Genomic DNA, 19,596 nt, shown 5'->3' with positions numbered 1-19,596 from the left:
CGCCAGCCCTTGCCTGTATGAACAAGCCCATAGAGAGGATTTGAATTAGGCAAGTCAGCTAATAACTCAGAGGTGTTGTACTGGAAAACAGTTAAAAGTCCATCATTGCAGAATCAAGAGTTAATAGAATTACATCAGAAATTATATAGTAAATGTATGTAAATGGTTACTAATATTTATAGGTAAAGTTGATCCAGGGAATATCCGATTGCCTCTTGGGAGATCAGGAAGGAATTTTTTTCCCCTGCTATAGCAAATTGGATCATGCTTTGCTGGGGTTTTTTCGCCTTCCTCTGCATCAACTGCGGGTAGAGGATTGTGTATATGGGATTGTATGGTTGGGTTTTCTTTACTGTTTTTTTTGTTTTATATTGGTTGAGCAAGATGGACTTGTGTCTTTTTTCAACCTGACTAACTATGTAACTATCGTAACTCTGTACTGGTAAATATGTGTAAAAATGCAATAGAAGGTGAAAGTGTCTGTTCAGAAGTCTGATTAGAAAAAAATGGGAAAGCAAAAGCTTTAATGCACGGAGCATGCTATGATTTCATTTGTATTTCTGAAACTTGGCTGGATTGTTCACATGATTAGGATGGTAATAATCCTGGTTGTACTATGTTTTGGAGAGATGAGGTAAACTGAAAAATTGGTTGTGTCTGTGTAAAGACCTAAAAGTGGAAGACACTTATCGTTTTGATTAAACTTTATGAAAATACAGAGAGCACTAGATTGCGTCTTTTATTTCCACATATACTGAGCCTCACAGAGTTGTTCATTTGTGCTTTTTATTAGTGTTTGTTTTTATAATTATTTAACTATGTTCAGGCACCCCAGTGTTAACCAGGAGGTAGAGACTAAGAAAAAAAAGAGGGCTTGCCAAAGAACTGCATACAAGACCATCTACTAAAAAACAGTATCAGAAGTGATAGACAGCATTCATTTATGAAAGCTTAAATTTGTCAAATACTTTCTTTTAGAGTTCATTCACACTAGACAGCAGAAAAAAAAAGCCAGAACTGCTGGCAGAAAAAAGCAGCATAAAAAACATTCCCATTGAGCATATTGTACACGGGTTTAGATGCAACTATGAGCGTTTGCATTTATAAGCATTTTCCCCAAAACACTAGAAAAACTGTATACTTAAGTTTAGGCACGTCAAGCATTTTTCTGCCTAAAAGCTCCTCTCAAAAATGCACTTGTGATGTTTTTTTTTTTTTTTTAATTTGTAAACGCTCCTCTATAAATATGCCTGTGAACTCCAAAAATGTGCATGGACACATACTGTAGGCCAGGCATCACTAAATGGCGGATCACGGACCGAGCCACTGTCCCATCCGGACCCGCGATCAAACCTTTAGGAGCCGCTTCTGTTCCCCAGCCTCGGGCGCTGTCATTTTCTGGATGTCGGGATACACTATGGTAATATGCCGGCGCGGGAGGCACAGCTCTGCTCTGGGGGTGGGTAATAAGCTGAGTGCTGGTATTAAGCTGACTTTGGGAGGCACAGCTCTGCCTTGGATGGGAGCAAGAGCTGCCTCCTGCTTTTCATATTAACCAGCAAGTGACTGGTGGTTAGGATTGCCCTGCATTCTAGCCACCAATCACTTGCTGGGAAATATGAAAAGCAGCCGGAAGCTCTCGCGTCCGTCCAATGCAGAGCTGTGCCTCCCAAAGTCAGCTTAATACCAGCACTCAGCTTATTACCCACCCTCAATGCAGAGCTGTGCCTCCCTCGCCCGGCATATTACTATTGTGCCTCCCGCCCTCCGATCGATCTAAGGTAGGAGAGTGAAGGGCAAAGGACATTACAGAAGGGGGGGGGGTTATGTGAGAGGAGTCAGTGCTGGAGGGGAGAGGCTGGCTGGATATCCAGGGGGAAGAGCACACTACTGTGGGGGGTAAAGGGGGGTGGCGGGTTAGTGCTGTGGGGGGCTGTGGAGGTGGGAAGTGCTGCAAGGAGGGGGGCTATGAAGAGGCGAGGTTGTAATTTGAGTGGGGGCAGGTGATGTGAAGGGGAGCAGTGCTGTGAGAGGAGGGGTGATGTGGAGGGGGGTAGGGGCAGCAGATGTGAAGGGGACAGTGCAGTGAGGGGAGGGTTGATGTGGAGGGGGGTGGGGCAGTGCTGTGGGGAGGAGGGGTGATGTGAAGGGGGGCAGTGATATGGGGGGCAGATGATGTGAAGGGGCAATGCACACTACTGTGTGTGGGGTATGTGTGATGTAAGGGGGGGTGGGTGATGTGAAGCGGGCAGAGGACAGTACAGTGGGGGGGTGATGATTTGAAAGGCGGGGTGAGGACTGCTTTGAATAGGGGGTTGTGTTATGTAAAGGGGATGAAGTACACTACTGTGAAGAGGGTGGGGGTGATGTTAAGGGGGCCTGAGAACACTACTTTGAAGGGAAAACTGTGAAGTGAAGTGGGGTACTGTGATGGGCGGAGGATTGAGGACACTGATGTAAGAACGGGATTGTGATATAAGGGAGGCTGTGATGTACAGGAGTCCTCGCACAAACGTGTGATTCGGACCTCTGCTGGAAAAAAATATTACTGATCAGACCTCCGTAAAATTTGTACCCTTGCTGTAGACTAACATTGAGTTGCAGCTACGGGGCTGAAAGAAAAAACGCCAAACACCTGTATAAGCAGCATTTTTTATGCCCAGTGTGCATGAGACCTTCATGGGGAAGCTATCATTAAGACAAAGGGGTGGATGTGGATAGAGAATACATGGACTTTGCTAAAGCGCTTGGCATAATTCCCTAAAGATTGCTATTGTGTAGGTTTAGGCATATAGGCTATGAAAATCTCAATTAATGATTTATGCTCTGAATACTGTTAGTGAGGTACCATGCTTTTGGACTGTTACTTTTAGACCGCATTCACACTGAAGCGGCCCGACTTCTGCACGACTTCGGGGGCGACCTGTGAAGTCCCGTGCACCGCGACTTCGGCGCGACTTGCACGGACTTCACATATTGGAAGTCAATGCAAGTCGCCTCCAGGTTGCCCCGAAGTAGTACAGAACCCTTTTTCTAAGGACGGGTTTTAGAACGGGTCCTGTACCAGTGCATGGACCGCGCCTGTCAGGCTGACAAGTCGCCTGACAAGTCGCGGTAGTGTGAATGGAGCCTTAGGTCGCTAACTATCACATCACAGCCAATATTTGGTATTAGTCTAAATATGGGCAATGTAGTATAGTAGAAACACTTTTTTCTTGTTCTAGAACTTGATGGACGTCTGTTTTTTCAGCTGAACTATGTATCTATGAGTGGTACAGTGCATTCAGCAGTAAAACCTTTAGTGAAATGAAAAAAGAAAGTTAATAATAAAAATTAGGCAATAACTTGTGCATTATGATTTTGTAAATTGGTATTTATTTGATGATTTATGTTAATGTACTTTGTTTTTTTCTAATTCTTTATTTGTAGACAGCAGTCTCCAGCAAATCAAAACAATATGAGACATAGAGTATACAACCAAGAGTTAATGTACACTTTTATGATATTTACATTCATGCCATAATTGCAGTAAAATTCAGTGGTCTCTTTTTTTTTTTTGCATTTTCAGAAAGAGAGATTTGTAAAGCTGCTAGATCAACTGCACAACTCCCTGCGAATTGATCTTTCCATGTACCGGGTAAGAAAACAGTAACTTCAGATTTATTTTCGTGCAAGTGTTATCTGTTTTTGTATGCTGCAGATTTACTATAGGCTCCTGCTGTAGTTTAATATTTGTAGTGTGATATACTATGTAGACTGTACTTAAAGGAAACGGGCAATTAAAGAAATATGGAGGCTTCTCTCGCTGATCTATCATAGAATTTAAGTGATTGTTAAAGTTTTACCTATACTTACCTATTCTGTGTAATAGTTTTGCACAGAGCAGCCCCGATCCTCCTCTTCTCAGGTCCCCAGCCGATGTTCCTGCCTCCCCCCTGCTAAGTGTCCACCATAGCAAGCCGCTTGCTGTGCTGACATTAGTGTGTGCCTGCTCCCTAGCCGCGCTCTGTATGTACATTGACACATAAAGTGTGGCTTGGGCCTGCCCCCTCTCCCTCCCCACTGGCTGTGATCGACAGCAGTGGGAGCCAATGGCTCTGCCTGCTGTCTCTTAGTCAATGAGAAGTGAGAGAGCCTCTGCTCTTTTGCACATCGCTAGTTCGAAATTGGACTCAGGTAAGTATTAGGGGTGGCTGGGAGGGGGGGGGGGGTGCTACATGCAGATGGGTTTTTTACTTTAATGTAGAGAGTGCATTAAGGTAAAAAAAACTTCAACCTTTAGAACCACTTTAAACAGTTGTCTGCTTACATCTTAATTTCTCACTAAGTCACAGATCTTAAAAGCTTGCAATAAATGAAGTTGCTGTAAAATCTTGTGTCAGGTGGAAAAACTCTAAATATATATAACCAGGGGGTCAGCATGGCAGCAGTGGCATGCTTCACATTCATTTCATGACAGATTTTAAGCAGAGTAAATATTGTTTTTTGTAAATTTCAGAGTAAAGTAGGAAGCTGGCTGCACCGTTAAGCAAGAAAAGTGTGCTGGCTATACACAGGTCAATATCAAATCCTGTGGATGTGACAAAGATATACTGAATGACAAAAAAAAAAAAAACATTTTACATCAAGCATGTAAACACGATTAGGGCACATTGAAGAATAAGCAGAATAAGTAAATAGGGGTTGTAAGGATCTATCTTATCCTATTATCCTAATTTATCATATCATCTATCCTATGTTATATTAAAGGTACTGTATGTGCCACTTTCACATGGGAAACTCTACCTCTAGATTAGTAACATCCCACTCCCAGCACACCTCTATATCATATATGTCCTCTATATCCTGCCCTCAGCCCACGCACCTCACTTGCCTGTATCCATAGCAGTAGTAAGAGGTCCCCTCCATTACACAGAGCTATCACTCCTATAAGGATCATTCACACAGGAGGTATGGCTCTCACACTGTAAAATATGGGTGTTTTCAGCATTCATGTACTGCCCACTGCCAGAAACCTGTCAAAATGAATGACAGGCTGAGATTCACAACAACTGTATGTGGCTAGATATTGTTACAAGCAGTACTCATCTTTAGGGTTGTAGGCTTTCGGGGACATACACTTTGAGTGAATTCCACATATGAACACATGTAGTCCTTGCAGCCAAAAAGGCCTGACTTTTACATTGTGTAAACCAAACCACCTGGGTGCATGGGCCGTTATCGTATAAAATATTAAAATAGAAGAACACTGGATACTTCTTGCACCCTCTTACCTTTACACTTGTCATTTCCACCTCCTGTTTCCTGTTAGAGGAACTGAATTTATTGTCTCTTATGAAGAGGAGATTAAGGAGGGAATATGATCAACATGTATAAATACAGAAGGGGTCCATATAGTGAACTTAGTGTTGAGTTATTTGCTTTTAGGTCATCACAGAGGATAAGGGGGCACCCTTTACGTCTGAAGGAAAGGAAATTTAATCTCCAAATATGGAAAGGCTTCTTCACAGTAAGAGCTGTGAAAATGTACAATAGACTCCCTCAAAGAGCTGGTTCTGTCCAGCTCAGTAGATTGCTTTAAAAAAAAAGACCTGGATTATTTCCTAAATGTACATAACATAACTGGATACTAACATTTAGAAGATAAAGTTGATCCAGTGATCATCTGATTGCCTCTCTGGGGGTTCAAGAAGGAATTTTTTTCCCTGCTGGAGCAAATTGGATCATGCTTTCCTGGGGTTTCTTCTTTTGCCTTCTTCAACTGTGGGTATGGGATTGTGTATATAGGATTGTAAAAAAAAATGTTTGTTTTGTTTTGTTTTCCCCTTTTTATTGGTTGAACTAGATAGACTTTGTGTCTTTTTTCAACCAGACTAACTATATTAGTAGAATTGGAAGGTTCTGTCACATAACCACCTTTGCACTCTCATGACTCATGCACTATAATTCTTTTTCTGCTGCCCCCCCAGTTGCTTTCTCCTTCTGTGCTTTTGCTACTCACCCCCAGTTGTCATCCTATGTCCCCTATGGGAAAGGCTCTGGAGGAATTTCATGCCCAGGATTGAAAGCTGTGGGGTATCCTTGCTGACCGCATACTAGAAATGGAACACTCACACACACACACACACATAGTCGCAGACAAAACACATGAACAGAATATACAGACAGACTGCACAAAGGCAGAATACACTCAGTAACGGTGCACACGCAAAGCTCACTTTTAATCACAGCATGCAGTCAGAGAGCAATAACGCTTATGACACTGAGTAATTCTAAGATCTCACCTTCAGAGTGCAAGTGCTCTGAGCTAGCTCAGATGCAGATGAGGGACTTTGTGATGGATCTGTATCTCATTGACACATAGAAGGCATCATGGTTTAATAGACCACTAATATCTCCATATAGAGAACCTGTCACCAAAGTAAAATAAATTCCTTACCTCACAAACTGCCTGTACACTTTTCTGTACACAGCCTGTCATAACCTCGGCGCTCCTCTCTTCCACATACTGCCCACTGTAATACGCACCACACTCCTGTCTTCCTTATACTGCCCAATGTTATACCCTCTGCACTCCTCTTCTGCACATACCAACCCTTAAGACACTTTCTTATACTTGTTTTTTAAGAAAATACCCAACCTTGCCTGTTTTAGAATGCGTACATTTATGCTTGTGTTTATAATGTACTAAGAACCATGGTATGGTATATAGCTTTTGGCACTGCTCAAAGTAGAGGTGAAAGTTTATCCCTGTGTCCCAGAACATGGGGCATAGGCTTATCTTATACCCCTCCAGAGGGCTAATAAATATAAAGAGGAACAGAATACTTCTGCTCTCGACCAGGCCAGGTGAACAAATGATAAGGAGAAGCCTCAGCCTACAGACCTCCACTATACCATAAACCCTCATGCATGTCATCGCACCCACTGGGGCTTATTCAAAGGAACCCCAGTTGGCAGGGCGAAATGCATTAAGGGGCTTGATATGGTGGAGACATATAGGCTGAGGCCACTCCTTACTGTTTGTTCACCTGGGCTGGTCAGAAGCGATCCTTTCCTCCTTATTTAAGAACCATGATATACTATTATATAGGCAAAGTCAAATATTAATGTAAATTAACAGTGAAGAGCCGTTTTGCATAGGAACAACAAAAGTTCTAGTACTGGCTTAGTGGTTAGCATGTTCTCCTTATGCTTGTGTGGGTTTCTTCGGGTTATTCTAATTTCATTCCAAAGAAATGCTGGTCAGTTAATTGGCTCCTGTGTAATTGGGCCCTAGTATGTACAGTATATATATACATGTATGTATGCATGTAAGCTAGGGACCTTTATGCTCATTGAAAGCAGGGACGGATTTGAATGTACAATATGTAAAACACTGTGAAAATTGTTGGCACTATATAAATAGCTGTAATGATAATAATGACAACAATACTTTATTAGGCAAGTCATATAACTGTACCCATACTAATTTGAATGCAGGATCATACTACGGTACAAAAGAGATGTAATGTAAAGGTCTATCTATTTATTATTGCTTCTTGTATAGTGCCCTCAATTTATGCAGCTCTTTACACACACACATTTATATAGGAGTATAAGGAGCTCACAATCTGAAGTCTCTAACTGCCATTTATATATATATACAGTATATATATATATATATATATATATATACTGTATATATATATATTAGGGCCAGTTTAGCCTACCAGCATGTAATTGGAGTGTGGGAGGAAACACACAGAGGCACAGGGAGAACATGCAAACTCCAGGGAGTGCTATGGCTGGGATTCATACTGATGACCCTAGTGCTGCTGTGCTGCTCTATTTCAAAGATTACTGCTTTATAATAGAAGTGTGGTCCTTTTTGTGCCTAGCCATCCAGCCCTCAAATCAGAGCATGTTTTACCAATGCAAGCTTCCAATTTTACATTGCCCTGAACTGTTAAAGACTGTTTCCCATATCTGTCTTCAAGTTTTCAAAACAGTTTATGGATATCCAACAGGGAAATTGGTTTGTTGAGACATTAAATATGCCACTTGTGCATAAGTGAATTCACTTTCAAAATATGCCTCAAGTTGGTTACGCCACTCGGTGGCACCGCCCCGTCTGACGGCACATGATGGCAGAAGGGGCAGTGCCACCAGGTGACCCCGCCCCTTGCCTATAAAAGAACTATCAAAGCTGAAGAACAGCATACGGCGAGACGCCTCAGAAGATGCAAAGCGTTTTTGAATTTTTTTCTATTATTTGGGTCAGCGGGCATCATCATTGACGGTGGATTTATATAGAGGGACACTATTATTTATTTATTTTTTTATTTTATAAAGGACTTGTTAAAAACAGTTTTCTGTGGTACTTCCTTTTTTTAAATTTTTTTTGTGGGGGCTTCCAGTTTCCGATAAGCCCCCCACCCGCGGACCCCCACAGCCCAGGGTTGTCGGGAAGAGGCCCTTATCCCCATAAACATGGGGGCAAGGTGCTTTGGGAGGCACCCTCCCTATGTTGAGGGCAAGCAGCCTGATATGGTTCAGGAGGGGGGGGGGCTCTCGCTCGTCCCCCCTATCCTGGCCTGCCAGGCTGCATGCTCGGATAAGGGTTGAATATTAATTTTGGCTTGGGGTTCCACTTAAAACCCATACCAGACCCAAAGGGTCTGGTATGGACTGGCGGGACCCTATGCCATTTTTTTCATGTTTTTTATCTGTATTGCCGGGAGTTGACAATACATTACAGCCGCAAGCAAGTTTAAATGACATTTTTTCCTTTAGAAATGTCATTATTGCTGCAGCAGGTTCCATACATCGTACAGATGCACTACTTTACAGGCATATTAAGGGGACCCCCCAGGCACGATATTTAAAGGAATTTTTCATTTTTATTGTTTCACTTTAAGCATCATTAAAATCACTGCTCCTGTAAAAACGATTGTTTTAAAAGAATTTGTTTGCATTGATACATGTCCCCCAGTGCAGTACCCGGGTCCCCATACACTTTTTATGGCAATAACTTGTATATAAGCCTTTAAAATGAGGACTTTTGATTTTTCATATTCGTGTCCTGTACACTTTAATAGAGTTTGCATGTTCGCTAGAACTTTTTCCCTGTTCGAGATGTTCTGGTGCGAACCGAACAGGGGGTTGTTTGGCCCATCACTAGTGGTTAGGTTGTTAAGAGGTACGGTGGCACTGTGGTGTTCCAAATTCCTGAAAGATATCTGAGTTTATGGTGCATTCCTGTAGTCACTGTACTTAGACTATTTTGGGTTTGAAGTGAAGCTAACATGCATCTGTGTGTTTAAAACAATCACACTCTAAAAAGTGCAGACAACTTGTGGTACCCTTTATAACCCTCTGATTGATTTCCAGGACTGCTGCCTAACTTAGAGCTAAACCTTGCTTCCTCCTACTTGCTACATATGGTGTGCATAGGTTTTCATAGTGGAATTCTTTTAAAAGAAATTGGTGTACGTTTAGTAAACTGAGAAGTTTTCTCTCAGTTCAATTCTCGGCAGTTCTCAGAGAAAAAAGATCTCCTCTGGCACCCAGTTTAGAAGGCGGAGAACTTCACTTCTCACAGGGTGATCAGAGGAGAAGTTTTTTCTCTGAGAACTGCCGTGATCTCTGTATAACTGGGTGGACTGCCTGTAATCTCACGAGATTTTGTGAGATTACAGGCACTGCTAAATTTAAAAAGTGAAACTAAAGTTTAAAAGAACTCGTAATGACATGTTCTGACACATGAAAACATATATATACACAAACACACACATGCACGGTATATATACATACAGTATATAAATATATATATATACACATACACACACATATATATATATATATATATATATATATATATATATATACACATACATACATGACATACATACATACATGCCAATCTGTATGCAATTGCACTGTGTGTTGGCAGATTGCATGCAGATTGTACACCAGACCACAGGCTATCGTTTGTGGTGTGTGGGTGTGGGGACAGTGGGAAGAGTGATCAACACAGGGGTTCTGGCTTGTAGGATAGCTGGAGGAATCCTAGTAGTGTGTGGTAATTGCTAGACTGCTCCCCAACCCTTAGAGTGCATCAGATTGTATGTAAGATTTGTATCTGCCTGTGTGTGGTCAGCCAGCTGGATTGGACTGGAGTCTCCCTCTAGTGGTGACCGAAGGCAGTGCAGGCTGTGAAAGTATTGCAACCAATCTAATTACTTAAGCCCCGTACACACGTACCGATCGTCAGCCGAACGATCGGCCGTCTTTTGTCCCCGGGCTGTCATGTCCGCTGAAAAGTGCAAAAGACTGCACACGAATTTTGTCCGCCGACTGCAGAAGTGATGTCATGTGATGGTTAACTTTCCCTGTGTTTTTTCTTTTATGAGCATGCCCAGTCTTGCAAATCTGCTGTCTGTCGGCCGAATTCTGTACTGACTGGCGAACAATCGGCCGTTCTGGTGTCGGCATACAAACATTTTAATGCTTGCACGACAGATTCTGTTCGGCCGAAAGTGCGCTGTCGGCTGTCGGAAGCATCATACTAACAAGCCTACATTTGGCCGATCGGTCGTCTGCCGAATCTTTTCTGCGACAATCGGTACGTGTGTACGAGCCTTTAGTAGGAATTTTCTTTATTTCCGTTATCCCCTTATACTGCCCAGTCAAGATTCATCACGTCTCGTTTAGCTAGTCGCCGTGGGCGTGGTTGAATCGTGACAGATTGGTTTCCTCCCACACTCCAAAGACATGCTGGTAGGTTAATTGGATCCTGTATAAAAAATTGGCCCTGCTGTGTATGTATGTGAGTGATGCCTCGTACACACGTACCGATCGTCGGCCGTAAATATTCGGCCGACGACCGATCGGCTGATTGTATGCTTGTTAGTATGATGCTTTCGACAGCCAACAGCGCATTTTCGGCCGAACAGAATCTGTCCTGCAGGCATTAAAATTTTTGTTGGCCAACACCAGAACGGCCGATTGTTCGCCAGTCAGTACAGAATTCGGCCGACAAACAGCAGATTAGCAAGACTGGGCATGCTCAGAGAAGAAAAAACACACGGAAAGTTATTCATCACATGACATCACTTCTGCAGTCGGCTGTTTTTGACTGACAAAATTCATGTGCAGTCTTTTGCAGTTTTCAGCGGACAGGACAGCCCTGGACAAAAGACGGCCGATCGGTACATGTGTACGAGGCATTAGGGACCTTAGATTGTAAGCTCCTTGAGGGCAGGGACTGATGTGAATGTGCAATGTATATGTAAAGCGCTGCGTAAATTGCTATATAAGTACCTGAAATAAAAAAAAAATATATATATATATATACATACATACACACCAGTACATACAGTATATATATATATATATATATATATATATATATATATATATATATATATACACACAGATATATATGTGATTGTATAGTTAATGTGTTTCTAACCTGCTGTTGATGTATATTTCACTGCAGTAGGGAGAGTTTTTACTTTCACTTTTGGGCACTGGGACATTCACAGCAGAGATCTCCTATTTCTTCCTGCTATCTCCACCTCTGAGCTGGAGAAGTAGGAAGAGGAGATCTTCAAAGAGAAGCACAGTGATCAGGTGACATCATGTGTTACTAAACTGGCCGTTTCTATTGCAGTGAATGCAAGCTGTTTGTGTACTGAGATGAGAAGAGAAGACTATGTTCTCCACTACTCTTCTCAGTATTTTAAACCTGCAATGCTCTGAGACAAGCCGTGATCATCCAGATCTCGGCTTATCTCAGTTTACTAAACGTACACCATTAGTAGGGACACAATCTACTTTTATGTAAACCTTTACACCCAAGCAATTATATTTCAGACATACAAGCAGAATGTAACTATTATGTCTTTGTGTTTAGAAGGTGCTAAGGAGCTTTGTAACTGTGTACTACTTCTTAAATAAAACAGATGAAATCTGCAGATTGCACAAATGGTTAGTACATGATTTAATCTTGTTTTTTTTTTGTTTTGGCAGAACAACTTTCCTGCTAGCAGCCCAGAACGACTTCAAGATTTGAAATCCACTGTTGATCTACTAACCAGTATTACATTTTTCAGAATGAAGGTGAACACAATAATAACGAATTAAAAAAAAATATTTATTATTACATAAGCCTTTTAGGTGACCCATTATCTTATTCATTTGCTCTCAGATGTCAAAAAGTGTTTTCAAAGTACTGTGTTTTTGATGTTTGTCTACACCATCAAAATTCTATAATGGATCCAGTACAGTAATAAAATATATGTCTTGTTGCCAGACAGCCTCTCTCCCAACCCTTCCTGAATGAAATGCTTGTATATTATTGCATTTTCAGTCTACTATGGTTTGTAGCGTCAGCCATTTAGAGTTCATCAGTTTTACATATATTATTTGTAAATTCAATCACTACAATTTCAAATAAGGTTTAACTAATTATGTATTATTGTATATTTTTCAACAGCAGATTGGCAGCCCTTTTTTTACCCAGTGCTTTTTTTGGACAGCACTGGATAAATTGCAGTTTATGAACAGCACTGGATAAATAGCCACTGGGCAGCCGATCCACCAGGTGGATCATTAGACAGCTGGGTACATAGAGACACAGTACACAGCTGATCCAAGGGGCTGGGTACCCTGTGATCACTGTCATTGTTTTTTTACAACAATCACATGGTAATGTTTACAGTGCTGATCCCTCCCCTTCCTCTTACAACGGGGGAAAGAGAGAGATCAGTACTTATAAATGCGCACAGTATGATTGGATCTGGGAATCTTTTTTTTTTTTTTTAACCTTTTCAGGCCCCCCTTCCTACACATACTAGCTCCAATGCTGTTTCCATGTTACCTGTAAAATAACCCCTCACCTCCCTTACCCTGCTCATGTGAACATTAACCCCCTTTATCTCCATCCTTGCCCTAGATCTAAAGAGGAAGCTCTGAAATGAGGGGAAGCTTTACTGATTTCTATTATCCAATCACCAGCAAGTAAAATGCTGTTTTTTATTCTCCTTGCATGTGATTGAGTATTCTTTGCACAGTGAATCTTTACCTCATTTACTAAGCTCTGGAGCAAGTGCACTTGCAGTAAACAGTAAATCTGCCTTTAGTAAATCAAATCCCTTGTGTTTAGCCACCTCAGTGTTGGTATGTTTCTTAATTTCCAAAAAATCTTGCCAAAAAATGTAATCACCTTGGGGTGTCTGCTTTTCAAAAAAGGGATCAGTTCAGGGTTTTTCATACTATTCTGGCATTTCTATTTTAACATATTGCAAGGGAAACTGTTTTTTTTTTTTTCAAAATGTTCAGGCTTATTTCCTTATAGCAAACAAAAAAAAACCTAGCAGTTATTATATAAAGCTCTATCAAAAGAAAGCACTATCTGTCTCAAATAAATGGATATAAATCCCATTTGGATACAGCATTGTAAGCCTAAGTAATTGTTGATCAAACTATCACAGTGCTGAGAACTGAAAAATGGCCTGGCTATTAAAGGGTAATTAAAGGGTATTACAGGCTAGTATTCAACTGGTTAAGGTGTTAAAGTAATATCAAACACAATGTTCAATTTATCTTAATCTGCAGCTTTTATTAAAATAATATCTGGTGACCTTGTCATTAAGGTCTGTGTACAGGTACTTCCTGTTTTATGGTGACAACGCTCTATTCCCTTCTCAGTTCTCTGGTATTGTCACCCTGTCACATGTGACTACAAGTCGCTGTTGCACATTGCACTGGGTATATTCCACTATTGTCACCATTAAGAAACATCCTGAAAAATTACAGTTGCTGGAGTGTATTCGTGTAGAAAGAAAAAGTCTCCAAAGAGGCTACATATGCATCAACAGATAAAACAAAGAGTGAAATAGTGTTTTTTTTATCTTTAAAAAGTTGTTTCTGTGGTTTAGCAAACATACTGGTCTATTTATAAGTGTTCTCACACAAGATTCACACAAAGAGTGAAAGTACAGATACTTTCAAAGCGTGCGAGTTTTTATATATATATATATATATATATATATATAAATATTTATTATATGGCTATTCCTAAAGTCTCTAAAATATTTTTGTCTCATTTTTTTAGGTGCAAGAGTTACAGAGTCCTCCCAGGGCAAGCCAGGTAGTGAAAGACTGTGTGAAGGCTTGTCTCAACTCTACTTATGAATACATCTTTAACAACTGCCATGAACTCTACAGCCGAGAATATCAAAGTGACCCGGTAATTATTTACCTACAGTTGCTACTTCATTGTTTAAATGCCTGAAAGTTTGTTTAAAAATATTTCAACATTAACCTCCGAATTTGCTTTACAACTTGGAGTGCTATTAGTTGTGTGCACTCTTACTGAAGTTCTGTACAGTTAACTGCTGAAAAGTGACCCTGTTACTCAAGAAAAAGAGCTGCTAACATAAAATGTATAAAGTGTAGTCAGCTGTATCTGCAACACATTGTTCTCCTCTACTATGACTGAATGCCAGCCATCCTAAACGGGCCAATACTTGGCACTCCTTGGTAATGACAGAGCATATTGTCCCCTCTTACATCACACACACATTTTGACTAAGATGTCAGCAGATTCATAGTGATGGACCACTATGACTTCTTTTAACTAAACCAGCCCTATTTCAGTTACATATAGTTACATAGTCAGGCTGAAAAAAGACACAAGTCCATCTGGCTCAACCAATTAAAAAAAAAAAAAAAAAAACAGTAATGAAAACCCAACCATACAATCCCATATACACAAACCTATAACTGCAGTTGATCCAGAGGAAGGCAAAAAAACCCCAGCAAAGCATGATCCAATTTGCTACAGCAGGGGGAAAAATTCCTTCCTGATCCTCCGAGAGGCAATCAGATATTCCCTGGATCAACTTTACCTATAAATATTAGTACACATTTATATTAAGTACACCCAGGAAAGAATCCAGGCCTTTTTTAAAGCAATCTAGTGAGCTAGCCAGAACCACCTCTGGAGGGATTCTATTCCACATTTTCACAGCTTTTACGGTGAAGAAACCTTTCCGTTACATTATGAAACTATCACTGGCAAATAGGCTATTATTATGTGAACAATCATCTCTCAGATAGTAAGCATTAAACTGAAAAGTGCTCTGTGATTGCCGGTTACATATACTATTACATAATTTAAGCTGGTTATACACTGATTAAAATTGGCTGGTTCAGCAGAGACAGGGTTAAACAGAAGTCAGTTATTTAATTGACTTTTTTATAGGGGCATGTAGGAAATCTTTTATCAATCAGCAGCTGCAAAACAAAAAAAAAGATACTCACAGAAATACCCTGTCTGGGAAGAGCAAACTCAATGTGTTGCTCAATGTATAGGTGCATCTCATAAAATTAGAATATCATCAAAAAGTTAATTTATTTTAGCAATTAAATTCAAAAAGTGAAACTCATATATTTTATATAGATGTGTTACACACAGAGTGATATTTTTTAAGCATTTCTTTCTTTTAATTCTGATGATTATGGCTTATATCTAGTTGAAACCCAAAATTCAGTATCTCAGAAAATTTGAATATTTCATAAGACCAAAAAAAAAGGATTTTTAATACCGAAATGTTGGCTTACTGAAAAGTATGTCCATGTACAGTATGCACTCAATACTTGGTCGGGGCTCCTTTTGAATGAATTACTGCATCAATGCGGTGTGGCATGTGTATCACTGTGCTTGATTGGCCAGCAAACTCATCTGACCTAAACCCCATAGAGAATCTGTGGGGTATTGTCAAGAGGAAGATGAGAGACACCAGACCCGACAATGCAGACAAGCTGAAGGGCGCTTTCAAAGCAACATAGGCTTCCATAACACCTCAGCGGTGCCACAGGCTGATGGCCTCCATGCCACGCTGCATTGATGCAGCAATTCGTGCAAAAGGTTCCCTGACTAAGTATTGAATGCATACTATACTGTACATGGACTCACTTTTCAATAAGCCAACATTTCTGTATTAAAAATCCTTTTTTTATTGGTCTTATGTAATATTCTGATCTTCTGAGATACTGGATTTTGGATTTTCAAATAGCTGTAAGCCATAATGATCAAAATTAAAAGAAAGAGATGCATAAGGTATATCACTCTGTGTGTAACGCATCTATATAAAATATGAGTTTCACTTTTTGAATTGAAATATTTAAATAAATCAACTTTTTTATGATATTATAATTTTATGAGATGCACCTGTAAATTATATATTCAAAATACATACAGAGCAGTTATCTCTTTCACAGTTTTATTGTGCATACAAAAATTAAAACACCATGATAAATTTTACCATTAAAATACAAATCTATTTTGTATTTTGATGGGGAAATGTACATTGCTTTATTTTTGTTGCTTTAGCTGATATTTTGTGCTGATCAAATGATGTTCCTTTAATCTACCCATCAAAAATGTAGTCATCTTGACCTCACTCGACTTCCTGCCTAGGACCTGAAAGGACTGTATCGTTTTTCCCGCTACCGACAGCTCCGGTAAGCGGATGAAACGACCAGAAAGCGGCCGGAGGGGGCGACCTCTCCCGCCAGTCATAAAAGTGATCCCGCGGTGAATCTGCCACTGGGACCACCTTTATGTGAAAGAGGACCGCTGGCCGAGTAAGAAATGACTGGGGTTATGGTATTTATCTGCTGTCATAACACCGGTATTTAACGTCAAAATACCAATGTAAAACTGCGACTGGTGGTTCAGGAGTGATTAAAGTAGCAAATGTGACATTGAGCATGTGAATATTGCTGGTGCATGTGTTTTAAATTTCAGGGAATGTTACATTCACTACTTTATAAATGCTCTAAATAGAACTTGTACCAATTTTATCAATGAAGTGTGCACACCCTATTTCCTGGCTTACTTTACACAGGGTCCACTGTCTGTGCTCCTGCACAGGTACACCCAAGGTCCATTAACTATTAACTGTGATATGCATGTCTGATGAAACCATACTACAAGGTACACTGTTAGCTGCTACCTTCTTTTTCTCTTATAGACTAAAAAGGGTGAGGTGCCCCCAGAAGAGCAGGGGCCAAGTATCAAGAATTTGGATTTTTGGTCCAAACTAATTACATTGATAGTGTCTATCATAGAAGAGGATAAGAATTCATACACGCCATGTCTAAACCAGTAAGTTTTAAAGATTCCACTTTGTTATTTGCTACCCATTATTTTATATGTGTGAAGTAGTGCTGTGATTATGCTATAGAAAGGATATGTGGGATGGTATGATATGGAATGTGATTGTTCCATAGCTTGGACTATGGTGCACATTGTTTATGAGAACCCAGTAAAATCTATACATACTGTATATTGCTATATAAACCTAAACCACACAGAGGAAAGTAAGGCACATACTACCACTTCATGAATGAAAGTGGTGGCTGTTTGCTCAATAGGCTGAAATATATTACGTGTATTTGGGTACATCCACTGCTTTTTGGTGTCTGCCCAATCTTAGCAAAATAAAGACTTCTATGTTTATGGCTTACATAGATTTTTCTGACATCTGGCAGGTCTAGCTCTTTCAGGGAGTTTTCTTTATTTTGTTGTGGAAATGAATATATGCTTGATTCACAAATAACTGTGTTGCGCTAATAAGTGCACTTTTGGATATTAATATACGCCAAGCGCAATTAATTCTGTTGTGCTAAAAAGCACAGTTCTCAGCTCTTTTGTATAAGGCATTGGAGCATGCTCACCATCCCCAGAGACACAGATGCACAGGCTGGTTCAGTTTGGATGTTCCCAAATTGTCCTGTGATGAACAATGGGCCTCGTTTATTTATAGGGCAACAAAAGAAAAGAGACAGGAAGTGATGGCTACACCATATCAGCCAATGACACACTTGTATACATTCAAATGTACAATAGAAATGGGAGTGCATGTAAATGAACCAACTGAAACTGTGTGCAGGAGTTTCCAGCTGTCCTGTGAAAAAGGGACCATGCACTATTGCTAAAACGGCTACCAAACACTTATACGATGGAACTAGCATGGATTCTCATGAACGCGGCCATGCCAGTAAATATGCATGCACTCCTGCCATAACCTGTTAGAGTGAATCCTATATAATATAGTTCATACAAAACATATTTGATAGTGATTATGCAACTATTCCACTAAATGAGACTATATCTACAAAGGAAAATAATAGCAGTATTTCAATCATGAGAATCAAGCATAATAGAAAGCTACCAGCCATTATTCCAGCAAAAGGGCAGATATTTATCAAAATGATAATAATTCTACATCACAAACATATCTCCACCAGTGAATACCGGGGCCCGGGCTGGCTGATATACATTTGTGCGGGGGAGTTTGCATCGCACTGCCATAGATCGCGACCCGCGTTCTCTCCGCGTTCTCTCAGAGCGCCTGCTGTTCGGGAGATCAGGCGAGTGGTATGTAGTCTCCACTTAAAGCGGTAGTATCCCGCTTTTTGACACTTTTACCTACAGGTAAGCCTATAATAAGGCTTACCTGTAGGTACAAATAATATCTTCTAAACCGGCACGGTTTAGGAGATATTTACAGTGCATGCAGCCGCTCGCGCGAGCGGCGCATGCGCTCTGAAGGTCCGGGGGGACCTTCAATTAAGTTGCCGGGAGCTTGCCGGAAAAATCACTCCCGCGCGCATGCTCCGGCCAATCATCGCCCCGGAGCCGTCTCTTCCGGCCAATCAGCGCGCCGGAGCTGCCGAACCCGGAAGAGACGACGAGGGATCATGGCAGCGCCCGCAGCGATGTCCGGGGGTCCGTGTCGGGGCTTCGTTTTAAGGTAAGTTACACATAATGGGCTAGTATGCGATGCATACTAGCTCATTATGCCTTTGTCTTGCAGGTTTTTTTTTTTTATTTTTTTTTTTATAGGGTTTACAACCGCTTTAATGGAAGGTTTTCACAACTACGGGTCTTTGCTCAATGCCAGGTAAAGCCATATTCACTGCGCATAGCGATTACCGGTAAACTGACACTGGGAGACATACTGGCAATTTAAATAAAACACTTCCTGATAAAATGTCCACACAAATATTAAATAAAAATTCCACAACAATTTCTACTCCTAATTTTATATATATATTTTCAAATCATACTCTATGCTGACCTTTTCTCTTATATTTTCAGATTCCCCCAGGAATTAAATGTTGGAAAGATTAGTGCTGAAGTCATGTGGAGCCTGTTTGCTCAGGACATGAAATATGCCATGGAAGGTGAGTATGTGAGCTCAATTCGTTAAGGCTAAAACCGATAATACTGAAGAAACATTGGTAGCATCACTGGCTCCAGGGCTTTTTCATGAAAACTGAAGAAATATTAATGTTACCTTTACCTGTGCCACCAAAACAAGGGTTAGTTTTTCATTTTCTAATCTAAACTAGAGAAGAGAAGCTATGTCTAAAATTCCCCATTTTTTGCTCCACTTTTCAGCCCTAATGTGGCCAGCAATAGACAGGCAGAACAAGGAGAAATATACCTCCCTTTGTTGTTCTTACACTGACAGAGTGCCATTTGTGATTAAATCCAATTACATAATTTAGAATATCCTAACAAGTGTTTGCTAT

The 19,596-nt window shown here is 40.5% G+C and overlaps 1 protein-coding gene across 16 annotated transcripts in view; it reads left to right on the top strand.

Annotated features, from left to right (window-relative positions):
- Positions 1-19,596, top strand: part of LOC309544369 (protein unc-13 homolog A) — a 297,990-nt gene that overhangs the window by 167,125 nt on the left and 111,269 nt on the right. For all 16 annotated transcript variants that reach the window (XM_082243274.1, XM_082243271.1, XM_082243272.1 and 13 more), the window contains 5 exons: positions 3,569-3,637; positions 12,016-12,105; positions 14,102-14,236; positions 17,028-17,161; positions 19,160-19,245. In XM_082243274.1, the coding sequence (XP_082099400.1) occupies positions 3,569-3,637; positions 12,016-12,105; positions 14,102-14,236; positions 17,028-17,161; positions 19,160-19,245 (514 nt within the window). The remainder of the gene's footprint in view (positions 1-3,568; positions 3,638-12,015; positions 12,106-14,101; positions 14,237-17,027; positions 17,162-19,159; positions 19,246-19,596) is intronic.

Source organism: Pelophylax lessonae (assembly GCF_965119305.1).
Source record: "Pelophylax lessonae genome assembly, chromosome: 1".
Taxonomy (NCBI): Eukaryota; Metazoa; Chordata; class Amphibia; order Anura; family Ranidae; genus Pelophylax; species Pelophylax lessonae.
This window is presented reverse-complemented; position numbering and strand designations above follow the sequence as displayed.